General features: G+C 33.1%; 2 protein-coding genes across 2 annotated transcripts; both read left to right on the forward strand.

Moving 5' to 3' along the window:
- Nucleotides 1-2418: 2418 nt before the first annotated feature.
- On the forward strand, nucleotides 2419-10130 carry LOC142229908 (uncharacterized). The gene is made up of 3 exons (XM_075300497.1): nucleotides 2419-2607; nucleotides 2684-2748; nucleotides 9664-10130. The coding sequence occupies exons 1-3, from the start codon at nucleotides 2590-2592 to the stop codon at nucleotides 10034-10036; spliced, it is 456 nt and encodes a 151-aa protein (XP_075156612.1). The 5' UTR covers nucleotides 2419-2589; the 3' UTR covers nucleotides 10037-10130.
- Nucleotides 10131-11165: 1035 nt separating this feature from the next.
- On the forward strand, nucleotides 11166-15918 carry kz (putative ATP-dependent RNA helicase kurz). The gene is made up of 5 exons (XM_075299531.1): nucleotides 11166-11315; nucleotides 11381-11566; nucleotides 12344-15453; nucleotides 15515-15717; nucleotides 15781-15918. Exons 1-5 carry the CDS (start codon nucleotides 11241-11243, stop codon nucleotides 15864-15866), a joined length of 3660 nt encoding a protein of 1219 aa, XP_075155646.1. The 5' UTR covers nucleotides 11166-11240; the 3' UTR covers nucleotides 15867-15918.
- The last annotated feature ends 3693 nt before the right edge of the window (nucleotides 15919-19611 follow it).

The following is a 19611-nucleotide window of genomic DNA, read 5'->3' on the forward strand; positions in this document are numbered from 1 at the left end:
ACATTTATTTTAGTATGGGCAAGTTTGGGCAGACAAACTTTACAGCACGTAAAAGTATACTTCCTCACGAACAATATTAAGCAAAAATTTTCATTAACAATCGTTAACATTTCCAGATCTATTCCTCCCAAATATACGTATGTGTTACAATTTTCACATATAAACCGCACTTTTGAATCCATAAATTCAAGTTCAAAAACAAAAATATTTTGTAAAGTCTTTACAACATTTTGAACTACCTCCTCTTAGAATCTACATTTAAAAGTTTTCTTTATTCACTTTTATTGCGAAAAAAATTAAGCACGAAATTTGTCAATTTTTGTTCGCCTTGATTAAACGCAACTGGCATAAATTTTGGTAAACATTGGCAGCCTTTTTCTCCTGAACAGGGTTGCCAAGTTTTAAATTAACTTTCGATTTCTTTCGATTTTTACTATCCAAGATGTTCTATAGTAATTTCAATTGGAATATCCAATAATTTTTCATTTTGAAAATTTGACTTTTTGCCGCTGTTTTGCGATTTCCGCCCATAGTGCAATGGGCTCCGGAGGTCAAATCTGGGGATCGGTTTATATGGGGGCTATACATAATTATGGACCGATTTCGACCAATTTTTGCATGGGTGTTTGAGGCCATATATTAACACCACGTACCAAAATCTCAACTGAATAAGATGAATTTTGGTCTTCCAAAAGGCTCCGGGGTCAAATCTGGCGATCGGTTTATATGGAGCTATATATAATTATACACCGATGTGGACCAATTTTGGCATTGTCATTAGAGACCATATACTAACACCATGTACCAAATTTCAGCCGGATCGGATGAAATTTGCTTCTCTTAGAGGCTCCGCAAGCCAAATCGGGGGATCGGTTTATATGGGGGCTATATATAATTATTGACCGATGTAGACCAATTTTTGCATAGTTGTTAGAGACCATATACTAACACCATGTACCAAATTTCAGCCGGATCGGATGAAATTTTCTACTCTTAGAGGCTCCGCAAGCCAAATCTGGGGATCGGTTTATATGGGGGCTATATATAATTATGGACCGATGTAGACCAATTTTTGCATAGTTGTTAGAGACCATATACTAACACCATGTACCAAATTTCAGCCGGATCGGATGAAATTTTCTACTCTTAGAGGCTCCGCAAGCCAAATCTGGGGATCGGTTTATATGGGGGCTATATATAATTATGGACCGATGTGGACTAATTTTTGCATGGTTGTTAGAGACCATATACTAACACCATGTACCGAATTTCAGCCGGATCGGATGAAATTTGCTTCTCTTAGAGGGTCTGCAAGCCAAATTTAGGGGTCCGTTTATATGGGGGCTATACGTAAAAGTGGACCGATATGACCCATTTGCAATACCATCCGACCTACATCAATAACAACTACTTGTGCCAAGTTTCAAGTCGATAGCTTGTTTCGTTCGAAAGTTAGCGTGATTTCAACAGACGGACGGACGGACGGACATGCTCAGATCGACTCAGAATTTCACCACGACCCAGAATATATATACTTTATGGGGTCTTAAAGCAATATTTCGATGTGTTATAAACGGAATGACAAAGTTAATATACCCCCCATCCTATGGTGGAGGGTATAAAAACATATGCCTTAAAAAACATAGTGGTACACACAAAAAATTTTTTTTTCTGGTTCAATCACGAAATTAATTGATCCAATTAATTGTTTAATTGAAATGTCTTCAATCACAGAAATTTGTTTAATTGAAATGTCTTCAATCACAGAAATGATAGTATCAATTAAAAAATTAATTGAAGGTCGATTAAAAAATTAATTGATACTATTAATTTTTGTCATTGATTTTTGTTTCAATTAAAAAATTTGTTGAATCAATTAAATTTTTAATTGAATATTTTTTAAAACTCAATTAAAATTAAATATTTGTAAATATTTTCCAGATATTACCAACAAAATAACATACTAAACTTAATATACTTTCCTATTTTGTGTTAATCACAAATTGGGGGAGTTTTTGGAAAAATACAAAAACACAATCATTTCTTTAAAATAAAATTTAAAAAAAAATCACCATGAAAATAAATTAAAAACAGGCACAAACTAAAAAGTGTTACAATTCACTGAATATATGTGGGTATTTTTCGTGTTCCACATTGTGCTCTCTTCTTCAAAATAAAATACATTTTTTCCAACCAACTCCATAATGTGTAAGGAAGTGAGAAAACGAAACGAAAATATTGGCCAACATTAAAATGTTGCCCATATACTTCATAAAATCAACAGAAAACAGACATTCAGTCATGAACAACTAAAATCAAAAAAAAAATGTTAAAAACATAAAATAATGGAGGTTCAGTTGTACACCAGTACCTGGGTCTCTACCCCAAAGCTATTATATTATAAAAACTGTTGATAATCACAAATTGTTAAACATTTCAATTTCAGTCATTAAACGAAAACCAACTCCAGCTACAAAATCAAAGCGGATATTTTGAATTTGTAGTTAAATTAAGAAAGCTCGGATTTCGATTGGATTTTTTTGGATTTAACAACTGACTTTTTTCCTTCTTCCATCTAAAAAAAAAATCATGAATAGTCGACAATTGGTAAGGACATTCTAAGAGAATCTGTGTAAAAGTGCTGCAAAAAAGATAACTCTTCAATTTCGTCCTTTGTTTCCAGTCTTTGCAAGTTTTCCTTGTTATTGGTTTGGCATTGGTGTTATACTGTGATTATGCATCGGCTGGGTAAGTTAAAAAAATACGGAAGTGATAATAAAATGCAACTAGCAAATGTGTACGAGGCAAACCTACAAAACTAAAGAAAGTCAATGAGAATAAGTTTCATTCACCTTGCTAGTGGCTTATTATATATAAAAACAAATGTGTACGACAAATGTGTCCGGAACTTAGATATCTTCCACCATATATTGCGTGCGAAATTCTTCCACAGACAGTTGTCAACAATCGAATTACATGCGCTGTGGTAAAAGCTATGGCAAGGTATCCTAATACTTCTTCAGTTTTAATTTTGGTCCGATGGTAGTCTCAAATAAAATTTGGTTCATTTTCACCAAATTGGTAAATTTTTTCTCAATTTTTGTATTCAAGATTTCGAACTAAAAACTTTAAAAAAAATCCAAGTCTCATCCTATTAACAAATTTACCAAACGTTTATTTTCATAATACTCTGTTAAAATGGTTCAAGTGTCTTAGAATCCCAGCAAAAAAAAATTTGGAAGTTCTTCCAAAGGCACAACTTTAAAAGCACTTCCAGAAGATGCACTCCCAATGATGTTCTTTATTTTTAATACCCAGGAAGTTCTTTTAATTCAATTTTTTATATCTTGGTTTTTTCATACTTTTAATATGTAATTTAAAATTTTTTGTTTCAAAGAGGTTAAAAACAGGGTAAGAATTCATAAAATGGTACAAATCATTTCAATTTTGTCGAAAAAAATGATAACTCTAATCTGTAAAAATTGTGAATTTTTGAAAATATTTGAGGTCAAACGTTTCCGACAAGCGTTTGAATCCATTAAAAATTATAAAAATTATTTATTTGACAAAATCTCACAAAATTTTTTAATTTACATCCAAAACATTTAATTTACATCCAAAACATTGAATAAAGAAGTGATGCAAATTCAGTGCATCGGCTGTTGAAATGGAGGACTTCCGTCCTATGACAAGCCCATGTTAAATTCATCGCTTCTGCGTCAATTTTGCACCACTTCCGGATCCAAAAAGAACATTTTCATTACTTTTTTGGCGATGCTTTTTTTGCTGGGATGTAAAGAAGAAAATAACAAGTATATACCCAAAACTGGGTAACAGGCAGTGATTCCTCCAGCATTACCGGTAGTAAAAGACTAGCTACTTACAGCATTATCGGGGATTTAAAAATAATAAGTCAATGCTCATATCATTACCAGTAATTAAAATCGTAATGTGGTAAACCATTACGGTTGCCACTCGAGTCAAAAATAATCGACCAAATTGTAAAGAAAATTTTACAAAAAAAGTACCACACAAAAAATGTCTTGTTTAGCAAAGTTTTAATTTATTAAAAATTCTGTCCAAATTTTATTTCTATAGAGAATTTTAAAAAAAAAAAAAATTTTATTTCTATAAAAAATTTTGTCAAAATTTTATGTTTATAGAAAATTTTGTCAAAATTTTATGTTTATAGAAAATTTTGTCAAAATTTTATGTTTATAGAAAATTTTGTCCAAAATTTATTTCTATAGAAAATTTTGTCAAAATTTTATTTCTATTGAAAAATTTGTTAAAATTTTAGAAAATGTTGTCAACATATTATTTTTATAGAAAATTTTGTCCAAATAGCATTTGTATAGAAAATTTTGTCAAAATTTTATTTCTATAGAAAACTTTGTAAAAATTTTTATTTCTATAGGAAATTTTGTCAAAATTTTATTTCTATAGAAAATTTTGTCAAAATTTTATTTCTATAGAAAATTTTGTCAAATTTTTTTCTATAGAAGATTTTGTAAAAATTGTGTAAAACAAAAAATTTATTTCTATAGAAAATTTTGTCAAAATTTTATTTCTATTGAAAAAATTGTTAAAATTTTAGAAAATGTTGTCAACATATTATTTCTATAGAAAATTTTGTCAAAATTTTATTTCTATAGAAAAATTTGTCAAAATTTTATTTCAATAAAAAATTTTGTCAAAATTTTAGTACTATGGAAAATTTTGTCAAAATTTTAGAAAATTTTTTGTAAAATTTTATTTTTATAGAAAATTTTGTCCAAATAGCATTTGTATAGAAAATTTTGTCAAAATTTTATTTCTATAGAAATCTTTGTAAAAATTTTTATTTCTATAGGAAATTTTGTCAAAATTTTATTTCTATAGAAAATTTTGTCAAAATTTTATTTCTATAGAACATTTTGTCAAATTTTTTTCTATAGAAGATTTTGTAAAAATTGTGTAAAACAAAAAATTTATTTCTATAGAAAATTTTGTCAAAATTTTATTTCTATTGAAAAAATTGTTAAAATTTTAGAAAATGTTGTCAACATATTATTTCTATAGAAAATTTTGTCAAAATTTTATTTCTATAGAAAAATTTGTCAAAATTTTATTTCAATAAAAAATTTTGTCAAAATTTTAGTACTATGGAAAATTTTGTCAAAATTTTAGAAAATTTTTTGTAAAATTTTATTTTTATAGAAAATTTTGTCCAAATAGCATTTGTATAGAAAATTTTGTCAAAATTTTATTTCTATAGAAATCTTTGTAAAAATTTTTATTTCTATAGGAAATTTTGTCAAAATTTTATTTCTATAGAAAATTTTGTCAAATTTTTTTCTATAGAAGATTTTGTCAAATTTTTTTCTATAGAAGATTTTGTCAAAATTGTGTAAAACAGAAAATTTATTTCTATAGAAAATTTTGTCAAAATTTTATTTCTATTGAAAAAATTTTTAAAATTTTAGAAAATGTTGTCAACATATTATTTCTATAGAAAATTTTGCCAGTCGCCGATTACGAAACAAATCATATCTTCAGGTCTGGCTTCGAATTCTGACCCCACCCCCCATCCATTTTAAGAATTATTTTTTTTTTTTCTTATTAAGTATTTAGGAATCCTTCAGGAATCATGTTTTATAAATTGAGTAATGTTGAGTCCAGTGGTGACAGTATTGGGGATTCCCCCCCTAAATTGGGGACAAAATTTTAAAGTTGGGGACTTAGGGATTTGGTGGGGAATTTCGATAAATGCCGGGGATTTTTGATTTTGTTGAAATCAATTCAGTATAATCAAGTTTGCATGAAGTTCTTTTTATTTCCACATTATTAAGCACGGCAAATCGTCAAAATTTAAAAGAAAACGTTGCTCCTTTTTTGGACTAGAAGCCGACATAGGATTTTTTTTTTTTGCCCAAATGCTGTGAAATCATTTCAAGAAGACGGGGGCCTAAATGTGTTCCATCATCAGTGTTCATCAATGATTTGGACAATATATCCCTTAAATATAGAAGAAGATGAAGATGGTTCCCCTTCAAATTGATCCATCACCCAATTTTATTACTTGAAAATTTAGAAGCAAATTCGTTCGTTCATAAATACATGGTAAGATAAGTTCAAGAAGACGATCACCAGTCTCCTGGTGTTGCGTTTCGAAATCTTGATCACATTGCAGCTTGCTATCTGGTATCACCAAAAAAATAATTTTTTTTTTTCAATTTTTAAATTATTACTGATTTTCTACAGCCTATTTTCTTTTGTTTTTTTTTCATGAAAACTTGTCAAAACTCTATTGAGGATTTTTGTGAGAAATTTCAATTTAAATTTGGGGATATTTGGGGACGTAAGCGTCCTAATTTGGGGACAAGATCCAGAGAAATACCAGCAACATTGGCCGTATCGCATTTCAGCAAAAATACAAAACATACCCTTGTACAGGACATATCAAAAATAGTACAACACTGACATCAGCTGTTTAAAAACAATCACAGAAAACAAGTGAAATATTACATTTTGAATGCATGAAATGCTCAAATAATTATAAATATTTACTGCTGTAATTATTTATGACAGTGATTATTATGACAAATTAATTATGTATTACAAATTGCTACTGCGAATCGTGGAAACGTCACTTTTGCAAAATGCAATCTGGCAACACCGACGCGATTTACACTGATGAGATGTTCTGAATAGAACACCAGTGCAACGTTGTTCTGGATAGCTCATACAAATGTAGCATCGAGTACTAAAAGAAAACAGGCCTATTGTGGGTATACCGATGACGAAGAGGTTACTGAATTTTGCGGAGGCTTATCTATACTCATACCTGGTAATAAGAGTTTTTGCTGGGTATTTCTGTAACAAAAATTCTCCATGTTTCCCGTAGAAAGGTAACATTATGCTCTTGAAACATTTGTGGGTGATTATATTCCTTCTGTGGGAGTAAATTATTTCCCATGGACTGCTACAGAAGGTAATCACTTAGTATCAGGATGCATAAGAATCTCCTAACCAAGTTCCCGGAGCTTCCGGTGAGTTAGGTTAGGTTAGGTTAGGTGGCATCCCGATGTATCAGGCTCACTTAGACTATTCAGCCCATTGTGATACCACATTGGTGAACTTCTCTCTTATCACTGAGTGCTGCCCGATTCCATGTTAAGCTCAATGACAAGGGACCTCCTTTTTATAGCCGAGTCCGAACGGCGTTCCACATTGCATTGAAACCACTTAGAGAAGCTTTGAAACCCTCAGAAATGTCACCAGCATTACTGAGGAGGGATAATCCACCGCTGAAAAACTTTTTGGTGTTCGGTCGAAGCAGGAATCGAACCCACGACCTTGTGTATGCAAGGCGGGCATGCTAACCATTGCACCACGGTGGCTCCCGGTGAGTTACTGTCAATGTATGTAGCCTGACATTGTCCTGATGGAGCACAATTCCTCTCCTATTGTATAAAGATGGATGCTATAAAGCAATCACACTATCATTCTTGAATTCTATCGAATTTACTACATTTTTGCCTACGGCGATATAAATTTGTCGGACAATTATTCATTATATATATGATGGACAATTATCCTTTATAAAATCAATTTGAAGTTATCCGAATGGTATTGATATTAATTGTACAACCAATCTAACAATCACAATTACATATCATTAAAATTTTCTATGCTAAAGTTTTGCAAAATTATTATAGCAGCTTGATATTAAATGTCGTGGACTGGCTAAAAATAATCGCGTGATAAACTCGGTTTTTCGTCATTCAACCGTCGAAGTGAACGGACGTGTTTTTAATAGCAGATTATATCATCGTAATAAGTACTTATTACGAATATCAAGTGTGGTGGTAAACTAAGCCACCATGCAGCGATATTCAAAGTCATCCACTGGGTTGCTAGGTTAGGTTAGGTTAGGTGGCAGCCCGATGTATCAGGCTCACTTAGACTATTCAGTCAATTGTGATACCACATTGGTGAACTTCTCTCTTATCACTGAGTGCTGCCCGATTCCATGTTAAGCTCAATGACAAGGGACCTCCTTTTTATAGCCGTGTCCGAACGGCGTTCCACATTGCAATGAAACCACTTAGAGAAGCTTTGAAACCCTGAGTAATGTCACCAGCATTACTGAGGTGGGATAATCCACCGCAGAAAAACTTTTTGGTGTTCGGTCGAAGCAGGAATCGAACCCACGACCTTGTGTATGCAAGTCGGGCATGCTAACCATTGCACCACGGTGGGTCCGAACTTCAGGGACGGGTATCGACTGAAGTTATATATTTGGGCAATTACCAAGAGTTAGACCCACTTAGTCGACCTTTAGACGGGTCGAAAGGTGGCGACACTTTAACAAGTCGAACCTTTTCTAAGGTAACAACATCAAAAGGAGGTAATCCCTCACGAAAGAGATTCAAGGAACGCAGAAATGCTTTGTTTATCCTAAAGAAATTGGGATCAGTCGACCCAAGCACGATGTCGGCTAAGCAAAGCGATTCTTTACAATGGGCTCAAGGAATTCTTGAAGCTGGAAAAACGGAACGATCACCGGATGAGTTGCCATCCTCCAAACGGGATCAAATATCGTTTGCCTCGTTTGCATTGGACGGTATGGTTCCTAAGCAAAAATGGGGGAAATTGAGAACGCGATGTCTGGAGTCTACTCTGGAATGACGTTCGGACTCGGCTATGAAAAGTAGGTCCCTTCTCATTGAGCTAAACATGGAATCGGGCAGCACTCAGTGATAAGAGAGAAGTTCACCAATGTGGTATCGCAATGGACTGAATAGTCTAAGTGAGCCTTATACATCGGGCTGCCACCTAACCGACCCTACCTACTTAGAGGTGTGAAAAAGTTTCCCGAACCAAGCCCTCGACGGCAAGATGCTGGATGGTATCAAGGACGATTTAAGTTAATCGCATTTGCGGACCAGAGGTCTATGGATTCCTTAAAGCTCCTTTGATGCCAATTGGTGAAGTTTGGGAAGGAGCCGCTTTGGAGTTAGTGGAGATAAAAGACATACCGGCTAAACCTAGAGTACATGTATGAATACCTGCAAATCCTCCTGATCCTGAGTCCATATTAAACAGACTAAAGGAATGTAACCCAGATCTTCCAACCGCCGATTGGAAGTTTGGTCGTTTGGATGAGGTGGATGGACCAAGACGACATGCGGTGTTTATATTGAACATTGAGTCGTTGTCACATCTCGCCCAGGCTTAAGGACGTGTAAGTTACAGCTTTCATGATATCCATATGAAGGTATACAAAAGCGATCAGCCAAAGGATTCCGAAACGGACAAGCCTCCGTTAGAGTCAGAAGTGAAAAAATCTCCTCGAGAAGGTTCAGCGGTTAAAATTAGAAGTGCCCATATGTAATAGGTACTTTTAGTTAACGTGGTATCACAATGGACTGAATAGTCTAAGTGAGCCTGAAACATAATCGGGCTGCCACTTTAACCCAATCTAACCTAAACTCGGTGACGCGACTCGGCGTCAACTTCATTCTCTGTAGAGAGCCTCAATTTATACATATACCAACGAAAAATTGTACAACAAAACTAGTGTTTTAGTCCACCAATTACAATAACCATAAAATAAGACGATTTTAATTTGAAAATCCTATCCTAAAGTAAAATAAAAAACTCTCCTTTTTAATTTAGGCATCATACGAAAAAGAAGAAAATCATCATACATGTACCCGTTCACAAGAAAATCGAAAAGCATACCCATACCATTGTGAAGCACATTCATCATCATCACAAACCGATTGTTGTAAAAGAGGAAAAGAAAATTATCGAAGAGCATCATCCGATTATCAAGCAAGAACATGTGTCCCATGAACATCACCACCATCATGAAGGCAAACATGATCATAAGCATGAGCACAAACACTCGCATCCAGTCAAAAAAGAGCATCATGAGAAAGTCGAGGAGGAGGAGGAAGAAGAACATATACATCATCATCACAGTTATGAGCATAAATCATCACCACATGATGAGGAAGTCGATGATGATTTCTTTGAAAGATACTGACCCCAAGACTGTTAGAGTATAAGTTATTTTAGGCAAATGAAATAATAAGCAAATCTGTAATATAAAATAAATGTGGATGTTAAATATGAATTTATTCCAAATGTCTTTTGTTCTATATGGTGTGGAAGTCTGGTGGCCGGCACCAGCCGACAAATTTAGACCAGATTCAGCGTATGGCGTGCTTGTGTATCTCAGGCGCATTCAGCAAGACAGGAACAAACTCCCTTAATGTCATGCTGCATCTATTGCCTTTAGACATTTTGGCCAAACAGTCAGCTGCAACAACGGCTGTGCGGTTGCGCGAGCTATCGCTGGGGTCCTGGGTCCGTGTTAGCCCACTTTGGACTCTGTCCATAGGAGAAAGTCTCAAACCCCGGACGTAGGCCGCCAACCTATCCACTTTGGGTTCGCGTTAGCCTACTTTGGACCCTGTCCATAGGCGAAAGTCTCAAACCCCGACCGAAGCCGGCCACCTATACGCGAATTTTCAAGGGTCGGTATCTCGAAAACTACGCTCTTCACAAAATTTTTACTTAATATTTTCTCTTTAAAAACGCAAAAAAGCGCAACTTAATTTATTTCATGAAAAATTGCTGTCAGAATTAACAAAATTATAAAGGAAACTACCGATTTCAGATGTCGATATCTCGAAAACAAGGCTTTTCCGACAAAATCTTTACTTGACATTTTCGCTTTAAAATCCCTTCTCCTACACTCAAAAAATTTTTTGTTTGTTTTTAACAACTTTTGCTAAAGTAGATTTGTTCCGAACCCTCTTTGTGGCTGGGTTTGGCCCAATCATATGCCATCCTTAGTACTCTCTGTTTTTCTTGTAAATGTGCTAAATGAACCATACATACATAACCTAACCAAAAAACCAAAATGTGATTTACCCAGAGATCGGAAAAATAGTCTTTTTAGTTTTGATAATTCAAAAAGTGTATTTAACATGACATGAAAACGTTTTGAAATCAAACACTTGCCTCAGAGTGATCCTCATTGCGCTACCTTTACTCCCATAGTCGCATTGCTACTATATTTTATTAAGTCTCTGATACGCCCTGTTAATAACAGCTGTCCGAACAACAACAACACGTGTTTTGTTTATATTGAATGCAGCCGACGGCAAAGCCAGCAGAGGCTCTCTAAAAAACGTGTATGTCGAAAAACACAAATATTAACAACAAGTAAAACTTAAAAAACCATGGGTAAAAAAGTTTATAATGCAAAAGCGAGACAACAAAAGGAGATTGTTGTGGATAATTCTGGTCTAAAAAATGTAAGATTGATGAAATTGCGAAGAAATCCTCGCGAGCATAATTATACTGTATTTTTTGATTTTAGGTAAAATTGGATCTAGATTTGGGTGAGTCCGGAGGAGGCTATGACGAATCCAATGCTTTGGTATTGCCTTCACAAAAACGAGCAACAAAAGTTAAAGTAGAACATAAACAAAATGTGAAAATTTTAACCAAAAAGCAAAGGAAACATTTACAGGCCATTGTGGACAAGAAGAAAAAGAAGGAAGGGGTAAGTTGGCATAGGGGTTTTCTAAGGGGAATTAAATCAGGGTAGATAATAAATTCATTGAAATAAAAACAGCGTAACATCAACCACAGAAATATTTTGATATGTAGTCTTTCGCCAGGGAGATACTACTTGTTTCGACCGCGGTATGTAAAACCAACTCGCCTTAATGTTGGTTGTTGTTGTATCCCTTTGGTAGCGTTTGTATTTTCGAATTTTCCACGAAATAACCATACTCTAAAAGGGGGTTTATAGTTCTTGGACAGAGTGGAAAATCCTGTATCCACACCGAGTAATAGACCCGACTGCTATGAAGGCGGTGGTTTTTATTTTCGGACTCGCAATTGACCTATGGAGAAATAATTGGTGTCATTCTCTATAATATAAGCTAACTTGTTTGTGGCTTCAGAAGTATCATAAAAGCAAATGCTTTCCATGAATACAGGTGGAGTAGGAATTACAAGCAATTGCTAATAATGGATTTTTATTAAAAGTTCCCTAATCCGTCATTGGAGACGCAGTTCCTTATTTTCTACTGATGTTGGAGGTCTCCAAGTTAGTTTATTTTACCCGGATATTATGGATGCTGAATAGTCTCCAAGGAAATTTTTTTCTTAAGTAGGCCTTCTCCTACTGTTCCCTCAAAAATTCTATACAAATCAGCCAACTCCTATACCTGATTCCAATGCAACTCGCTTACTTCAATGGTTAACTGCTAGAGCTATAGGTTGAATCTTTGAAAGCTTACTAATTTTATTGTTTTATTTCGTTTTTTTCCAGCGAGCAGAACTTTTGGAGGCCCTAGCCAAAGTTCAAGTGGATGAAACAGAGCTCAAACAATATACCTCGATAAGTCAAGTACAAACAGTAGGTGTTAAAAAATTGGATACTCTTGATCAGCTGATATCGAAAAAGTTGGAGAGACAAAAGGTTCAACAGGTAGCAGAGGGAACTAAAATAAGTTCTATAAAAGGGGCGGCAAAAAGGAAATTACTTAGAGAAGAAGAAGCCGATATTGAAGCAAAAAAGAGAAATCCCAATTTTGTGGGAATTGAAGAGAGTAGCAGTGATGACGATGATGATGATGATGAAGAGGAAGATGCCAGCAAAAATCAAGAGATAAAAACTGATAACCAAGGACCCATAGATAGTAAAAATGACACGAAAACATCTAACAATATTGAAGCAGAAAAGCCGAAAATTCAGGAAGAAAAATCCCGCCAAGATCCTATAAAATCGGATAAAGCCTCTACTTCAAACAGTGCTTCCGCATCTTTAGCTCCAGCAAGGCCTACGGTATATGTTCCCGTAATAAGAGATCCTGAAATTCAAGCGGCACGTTTGAAACTTCCCATTTTGGCTGAAGAACAACAAGTAATGGAGGTCATCAATGAGAACAATATTATAATTGTGGCTGGTGAAACAGGTTCGGGTAAGACGACACAAATACCTCAGTTTCTTTATGAGGCGGGCTATTGTGAAAATGGTAAATTAATAGGCGTTACAGAACCCAGACGTGTTGCAGCCATTGCTATGTCCAAACGTGTTGCTACTGAAATGAATTTAAGTGAAAAGGAAGTCTCCTATCTGATTCGTTTCGAAGGCAATGTAACACCCGAGACAAAAATAAAATTCATGACCGATGGTGTACTACTGAAAGAAATTGAATCTGATTTTCTGTTGAAACACTATTCCGTAATAATTTTGGATGAGGCTCATGAGAGAAGTGCCTATACCGATATTCTAGTGGGCTTATTGTCTAGGATTGTTCCTCTGCGCTTGAAACGGGGAGGAAATCCTTTAAAATTAATTATAATGTCAGCCACCTTACGTGTTGAGGACTTTACTGCCAATACACGCCTATTCAAAGTTCCCCCACCCCTAATAAAAGTTGAAGCCAGACAGTTTCCGGTAACAGTTCATTTTCAAAAGCATACACCCGATAATTATGTTGAAGAAGCCTATAGGAAAGTTGTTAAAATACATTCTCAACTACCCGAGGGAGGTATTTTAATATTTTTAACTGGTCAACAAGAAGTTAATCAATTGGTGCGTAAATTGAGAAGAACTTTCCCTTATAAATCTGAAAAAGAAACCCTTAAAAACATGAAATCAAATAAAGACGATGACCCTAAAAACGAGGGTGAAGCCATCGAAATGGATAAAAAACGTGATTCCGATGATGAATTTGATATGAAAAGGGCCATTCGCAATGTTCGCAAGTCCAAGAAAAAATTCCTCTCCCAATTAGCATTGCCTAAAATTAATTTAGATGATTATAAATTACCAGGTGATGATACCGAGGCTGATCTTTTAGAAGATCTCAATTCGGATGAGGAAAATGCTGGAGAAGAAGGGCATTTAGATGATGAGGACGACGACGACGTGGAAGATGGTCCTACAACAGCAATGGATGAAGATACAGCAGCTGCTACCACACGCCAGCCCTTATGGGTTTTACCTCTATACTCCCTACTATCAACAGAAAAACAAAATCGCATTTTCCAAGCTCCTCCAGATGGTTGTCGCCTGTGTATAGTGAGCACAAATGTTGCTGAAACCTCACTAACCATACCCAATATCAAATATGTGGTTGACAGTGGCAAACAGAAGACACGTCTCTATGATAAAATCACTGGTGTCAGTGCTTTTGTTGTCACCTATACATCAAAGGCCTCGGCGGACCAGAGAGCTGGTCGTGCGGGTCGTGTAAGTGCTGGTCACTGCTATCGCCTTTATTCTAGTGCTGTATATGCCAATGAGTTCGAGGATTTCTCTTTGCCTGATATACAGAAAAAGCCTGTAGATGATTTAATGTTGCAAATGCGTTGCATGGGTATAGATCGTGTGGTTAATTTTCCATTTCCCTCACCTCCCGATGTGGTTCAACTAAAAGCGGCCGAGCAACGTTTGATTACATTGGGCGCTTTGGAAAAGGTTTCCGATGTGTCGTCAAGTGCCAAAGAGATACCCCCCATGGTGACACGTTTAGGCCATATAATATCGCGATTCCCTGTGGCTCCACGTTTTGGTAAAATGTTGGCTTTGTCCCACCAACAAGATCTATTGCCCTATACAGTGTGTTTGGTGGCCGCCCTATCCGTGCAAGAAGTTTTGGTCGAAGTAAATTTCGATCGAGATAATGAAGACGGCGGCTCTTTGGCCTCGAACAAATGGCAAAAGAAACGATCATCCTGGGCTTCCAGTGGTAACTATCAACTGTTGGGTGATCCCATGGTCCTTCTAAGGGCTGTTGGATCTGCTGAATATGCTGGTTCCAAAGGAGAACTTGTCAAGTTTTGCTCCGATAATGGTTTGCGTCACAAGGCCATATCCGAAGTTCGTAAACTTAGAATACAACTCACGAATGAAATCAATTTGTCTATATCATCGGTAAACCTATGTGTGGATCCAGCAATGCCCCCACCTTCTGATGCCCAAGCTCGTTTTCTAAGGCAAATACTTCTATCCGGTATGGGGGATAAAGTAGCTCGCAAAGTATCCTTAGCTGATATTAGCGATAAAGAAGAAAAACGACGTTTAAAATATGCCTATAATTGTATGGACATGGAGGAGCCCGTATTCATTCACTCCTCTTCAGTGTTAAAGCAAAAACTTCCAGAATGGGTTATATATCAGGAGGCCTACGAAATAAAAAATGGAGATTCGAGTAAAATGTTCATTAGAGGTATAACAGCCATAGAACCCGAATGGCTATTAATATATGTGCCATTGTTGTGCAATATAAAAGCGATCAAAGAAGATCCCTTACCCAGATATAAAGAGGATGATGGGAAGATTTATTGTTATGTGGATGCTACATTTGGCAAGGCTGGCTGGGATCTGCCGCTCGCAGAAATTGAAATGCCTAAGGAGGAGAAAGCATTTTGGTATGATTTCATTTTGAATATTTTCCCAGACACTCCACTATCAACTGATTTCTATTTCCAGCTACTTTGGCATGTTTCTTTTGGATGGCCATGTGTGTCCAAAGCTAAAAGATTTCAAAGGAAAACTAAAATCTACGCCTAGCTCTTTGACAAAAAGTTGGTCCAATTTAAATGATGCCCTTGTGAAATTTAAACGTTGCCTTATTATCAAACAAATCAATACCAGGCAAAAGCTTTTCGAGGAGTGGGAAAAAGATGCCAATTGTAAGCTATTAGTTTGATGATTTCTGTGAAATAATTAATTAATATTTTTATTTTTTTTTATAGTTCTACTTCATGAGTACCAGAATTTACTGTACGATGTCTCTTTATCGGAATTAATGCCAATTTGGCCTCCCAACAAATTAGATTAGTTTTTTTTCTTGTTTCTATTTTTTAAATGTAAATTAATTTTATTAAAAACAATGCATTGATTGTTTTTCTTATAATGAAGTGGATATTAAATGGTAAAGATTTCCATTTATGGAGCTACTAGGCTAAAACAGCGAAATTTCAGCTGAATAAGGTCATGCTTGCTGAAGTGGCAAACATTATTTGCTATTTTTTACACTCGCTTACACTAAAGCGATCACGATTTAGGATCCCTTCGTTCTGAGACACTTAGCTTAGGAGATATGGGCAAAAGAAGCTGTTCATATATGAATTTCAATTTTTCAGGATTTGGATGGAATTTTCGATTTTTTTTTTTGTGATGATCATGAATTAACTTCCTTATCGATTTACGATGCTTAGTTTAGGATATATGAGTAAAAGAAGTTTTTCACATAAAAATTTAAAGTTTTTAGAATTTGGATTGAATTTTCGATTTGTAGGGGGTGGTCACAAATAAATCTCCTTATCGCTTTGCGACGCTTAGTTTAGGAGATATGAACAAAAGAAGTTTTTCATACAGTCATCAAAAAAGTTGTATACCAATCAATGTGAAATAAATTGTGAAACGCCATGGAAAGTATCAAGTAAATATATATGTATTATACCTTAAATCAAAGCTTGAGATCCCAGCTACAAAATAAGAAGAACATTAATTCGGATCGTTAATTTCGCATAGCAAAATAAAAACTTCTATACCAAAACTAAATGACATCTTTTGGTTTAAATTCTAAATACGACAGGTTTTTAATATTTTGTATTTATCAATTTCTCGTTTGTTACAGCATGGAGTATCTTTGGCATTAAGTGGGCTAGGATTTTCGTCAAATTTACGGGAATTGAGCTCCATATACCCATAAGTACGTTTTTGAGAGTTTCTTTGCTTTGTCTTCTTCAGCTTTGTCTTCATATATTTCCAAATGTTTTCAATTAGATTCATGTCTGAGGTGAGGTAATACTTTTTTGGTGTTGTATATCATGTATTCTTTAAGAATATGGGTCAAATGCTTGGAGTCATTATCTTGGACAAACACAAATCCATCTTCCAGACCCGTTTTTTGGGAAGATTCAGCCAAATTATTCTTCAGAATGTGTAAAGTATCAATTGTGTGTATATTTCCTCCAAGAAATATGGGGGTTTCAACGCCATTTGCATGCCGTCACATTTTTGCCTATGAGGTTGGCAGTAAAAGTAATATTTCGTTTTTTCCCACTATAGAAATAAAATTTTGACAAAATTTTCTATAGAAATAAAATTTTAACAAAATTTTCTATAGAAATAAAATTTTGACAAAATTTTCTATAGAAATAAAATTTTGACAAAATTTTCTATAGGCAAAACATTTTGAGAAAATGTTTTATAGAAAATAACATGTTGACAAAATTTTCTACAGAAAATAAAATTTTGATAAAAGTTCCTATAGGAAATAAAATTTTGACAAAATGTTATATAGGACAAAAAATATTTGAAAATTTTCTATAGTAATAAAATGTTGACAAAATTTTTTATAGAAATAAAATTTTGATAATCTTTTCTATAGGAAATAAAATTTTGACAAAATTTTCTATAGGACAAAAAAAATTAATAAAACTTGCTATAGGACAAAAAAATTGTCAAAATTTTCTATATAAATAAAATTTAAAAAAAAATTCTATAGGAAATAAAATTTTAACAAATTTTGACAAAATTTTCTATAGAAATAAAATTTTGAAAAAAAAAATCTATAGATATAAAATTTTGACAAAATTTTCTATAGAAATAACATTTTGACAAAATTTTCTATAGAAATAAAATTTTGACAAAATTTTCTAAAGAAAAAAAATTTTGACAAAATTTTCTATAGGCAAAACATTTTGAGAAAATGTTTTATAGAAAATAAAATTTTGACAAAATTTTCTACAGAAAATAAAATTTTGATAAAAATTCCTATAGGAAATAAAATTTTAACAAAATGTTATATAGGACAAAAAATATTTGAAAATTTTCTATAGTAATAAAATGTTGACAAAATTTTTTATAGAAATAAAATTTTGATAATCTTTTCTATAGGAAATAAAATTTTGACAAAATTTTCTATAGGACAAAAAAAAAATCAATAAAATTTGCTATAGGACAAAAAAATTGTCAAAATTTTCTATATAAATAAATTAAAAAAAAAATCTATAGGAAATAAAATTTTAACAAATTTTGACAAAATTTTCTATAGAAATAAAATTTTGAAAAAAAAAATCTATAGATATAAAACTTTGACAAAATTTTCTATAGAAATAAAATTTTGACAAAATTTTCTATAGAAATAAAATTTTGACAAAATTTTCTATAGAAATAAAATTTTTACATAATTTTCTATAGAAATAAAAATTTGACAAAATTTTTTATAGAAATAAAATGTTGACAAAATTTTCCGTAGAAATAAAATTTTGACAAAAATTATCTTTAGAAATAAAATTTTGACAAAATTTTCTATAGAAATAAAATTTTGACAAAATTTTCTAAAGAAAAAAAATTTTGACAAAATTTTCTAAAGGCAAAACATTTTGAGAAAATGTTTTATAGAAAATAAAATTTTGACAAAATTTTCTACAGAAACTAAAATTTTGATAAAAATTCCTATAGGAAATAAAATTTTGACAAAATGTTCTATAGGACAAAAAAATGTACAAAATTTTCTATAGGACAAAAAAATTAGAAAATTTTCTATAGTAATAAAATTTTGACAAACTTTTTTATAGAAATAAAATTTTGATAATATTTTCTATAGGAAATAAAATTTTGACAAAATTTTCTATAGAAATAAAAATTTAAAAAAAATTTCTATAGAAATAAAATGTTGACTAAATTTTCTATAGAAACCTTCCGAAAAAAGGTTTTACATGATAGCCAGCTTATGCCGAAATAAATTCGTACCAACATATCTCTTTTCCTTTGCCACCGTCAAATCATCGATTTATTATGAGCGAGCTTCTTCTTCTTCTTTCATTCGTTTTGTTTTGTTATTGTTGGTTTTGTTCTTTAATCATTGTTGTTGCTTTTTTGATTTCAGCTTAAAACCATGCATTGACTAAACTACAAGTGTAGCTTAACCAACAGAGGAAAAGAATGCTTGTCAAATTTATTTGGGCAAAGCCCTATAGACTGCAAGAAATAAAATTTTGACAAAATTTTCTATAGAAATAAAATGTAGACAAAATTTTCTACAGAAATAAAATTTTTGTCAAAATTGTCTTTAGAAATACAATTTTGATAAAAATTATCTTTAGAAATAAATTTTTGACAAAATTTTCTATAGAAATAACATTTTCGTTTTGTTTTTTATTGTTGAAAACACTACGAAATAAATGACGTGAAAATATCCATGAGCTGAAATCGCTTTAAGATGGAAAATTAAAAACAAAAACGTCCAGGAAAAAGTAGCTTCTACTCAATCCCATAGCAGAGGATTCTTTGTGCCAGATTGTCCCCATGGCATGTACTTCTCGTCCTTAATATTTTAAAAATAAATTTAAAAAAAAAAAAAAATTAACACAATAAGCATTCACCAATAAAAATTCACAATTACAATATTGGACTTTTCTATATTTTGACAAAATCCAATTTTGTATTTTTTTTAATATATCAAAATTTAAAATATTTGGTTCAGATTCGCTGTGGCGAAATAAAATGTTGACAAAATTTTCTGTAGAAATAACATTTTGACAAAATTTTCTATAGAAATAAAATTTTGACTA

The sequence above is a fragment of the Haematobia irritans genome, chromosome 3, assembly GCF_050003625.1.
Source record: "Haematobia irritans isolate KBUSLIRL chromosome 3, ASM5000362v1, whole genome shotgun sequence".
Classification (NCBI taxonomy): domain Eukaryota; kingdom Metazoa; phylum Arthropoda; class Insecta; order Diptera; family Muscidae; genus Haematobia; species Haematobia irritans.

Excerpts from the sequence above, each read along its gene's own strand:
- LOC142229908 (XM_075300497.1), top strand. Across the intron at positions 2,749-9,663 it reads TGTGATTATGCATCGGCTGG|GCATCATACGAAAAAGAAGA; the intron begins GTAAGTTAAAAA and ends TTTTTAATTTAG.
- kz (XM_075299531.1), top strand. The coding sequence starts at position 11,241 with ATGGGTAAAAAAGTTTATAATGCAAAAGCGAGACAACAAAAGGAGATT. Across the intron at positions 11,316-11,380 it reads ATAATTCTGGTCTAAAAAAT|GTAAAATTGGATCTAGATTT; the intron begins GTAAGATTGATG and ends TTTTGATTTTAG. Across the intron at positions 11,567-12,343 it reads AGAAGAAAAAGAAGGAAGGG|CGAGCAGAACTTTTGGAGGC; the intron begins GTAAGTTGGCAT and ends GTTTTTTTCCAG.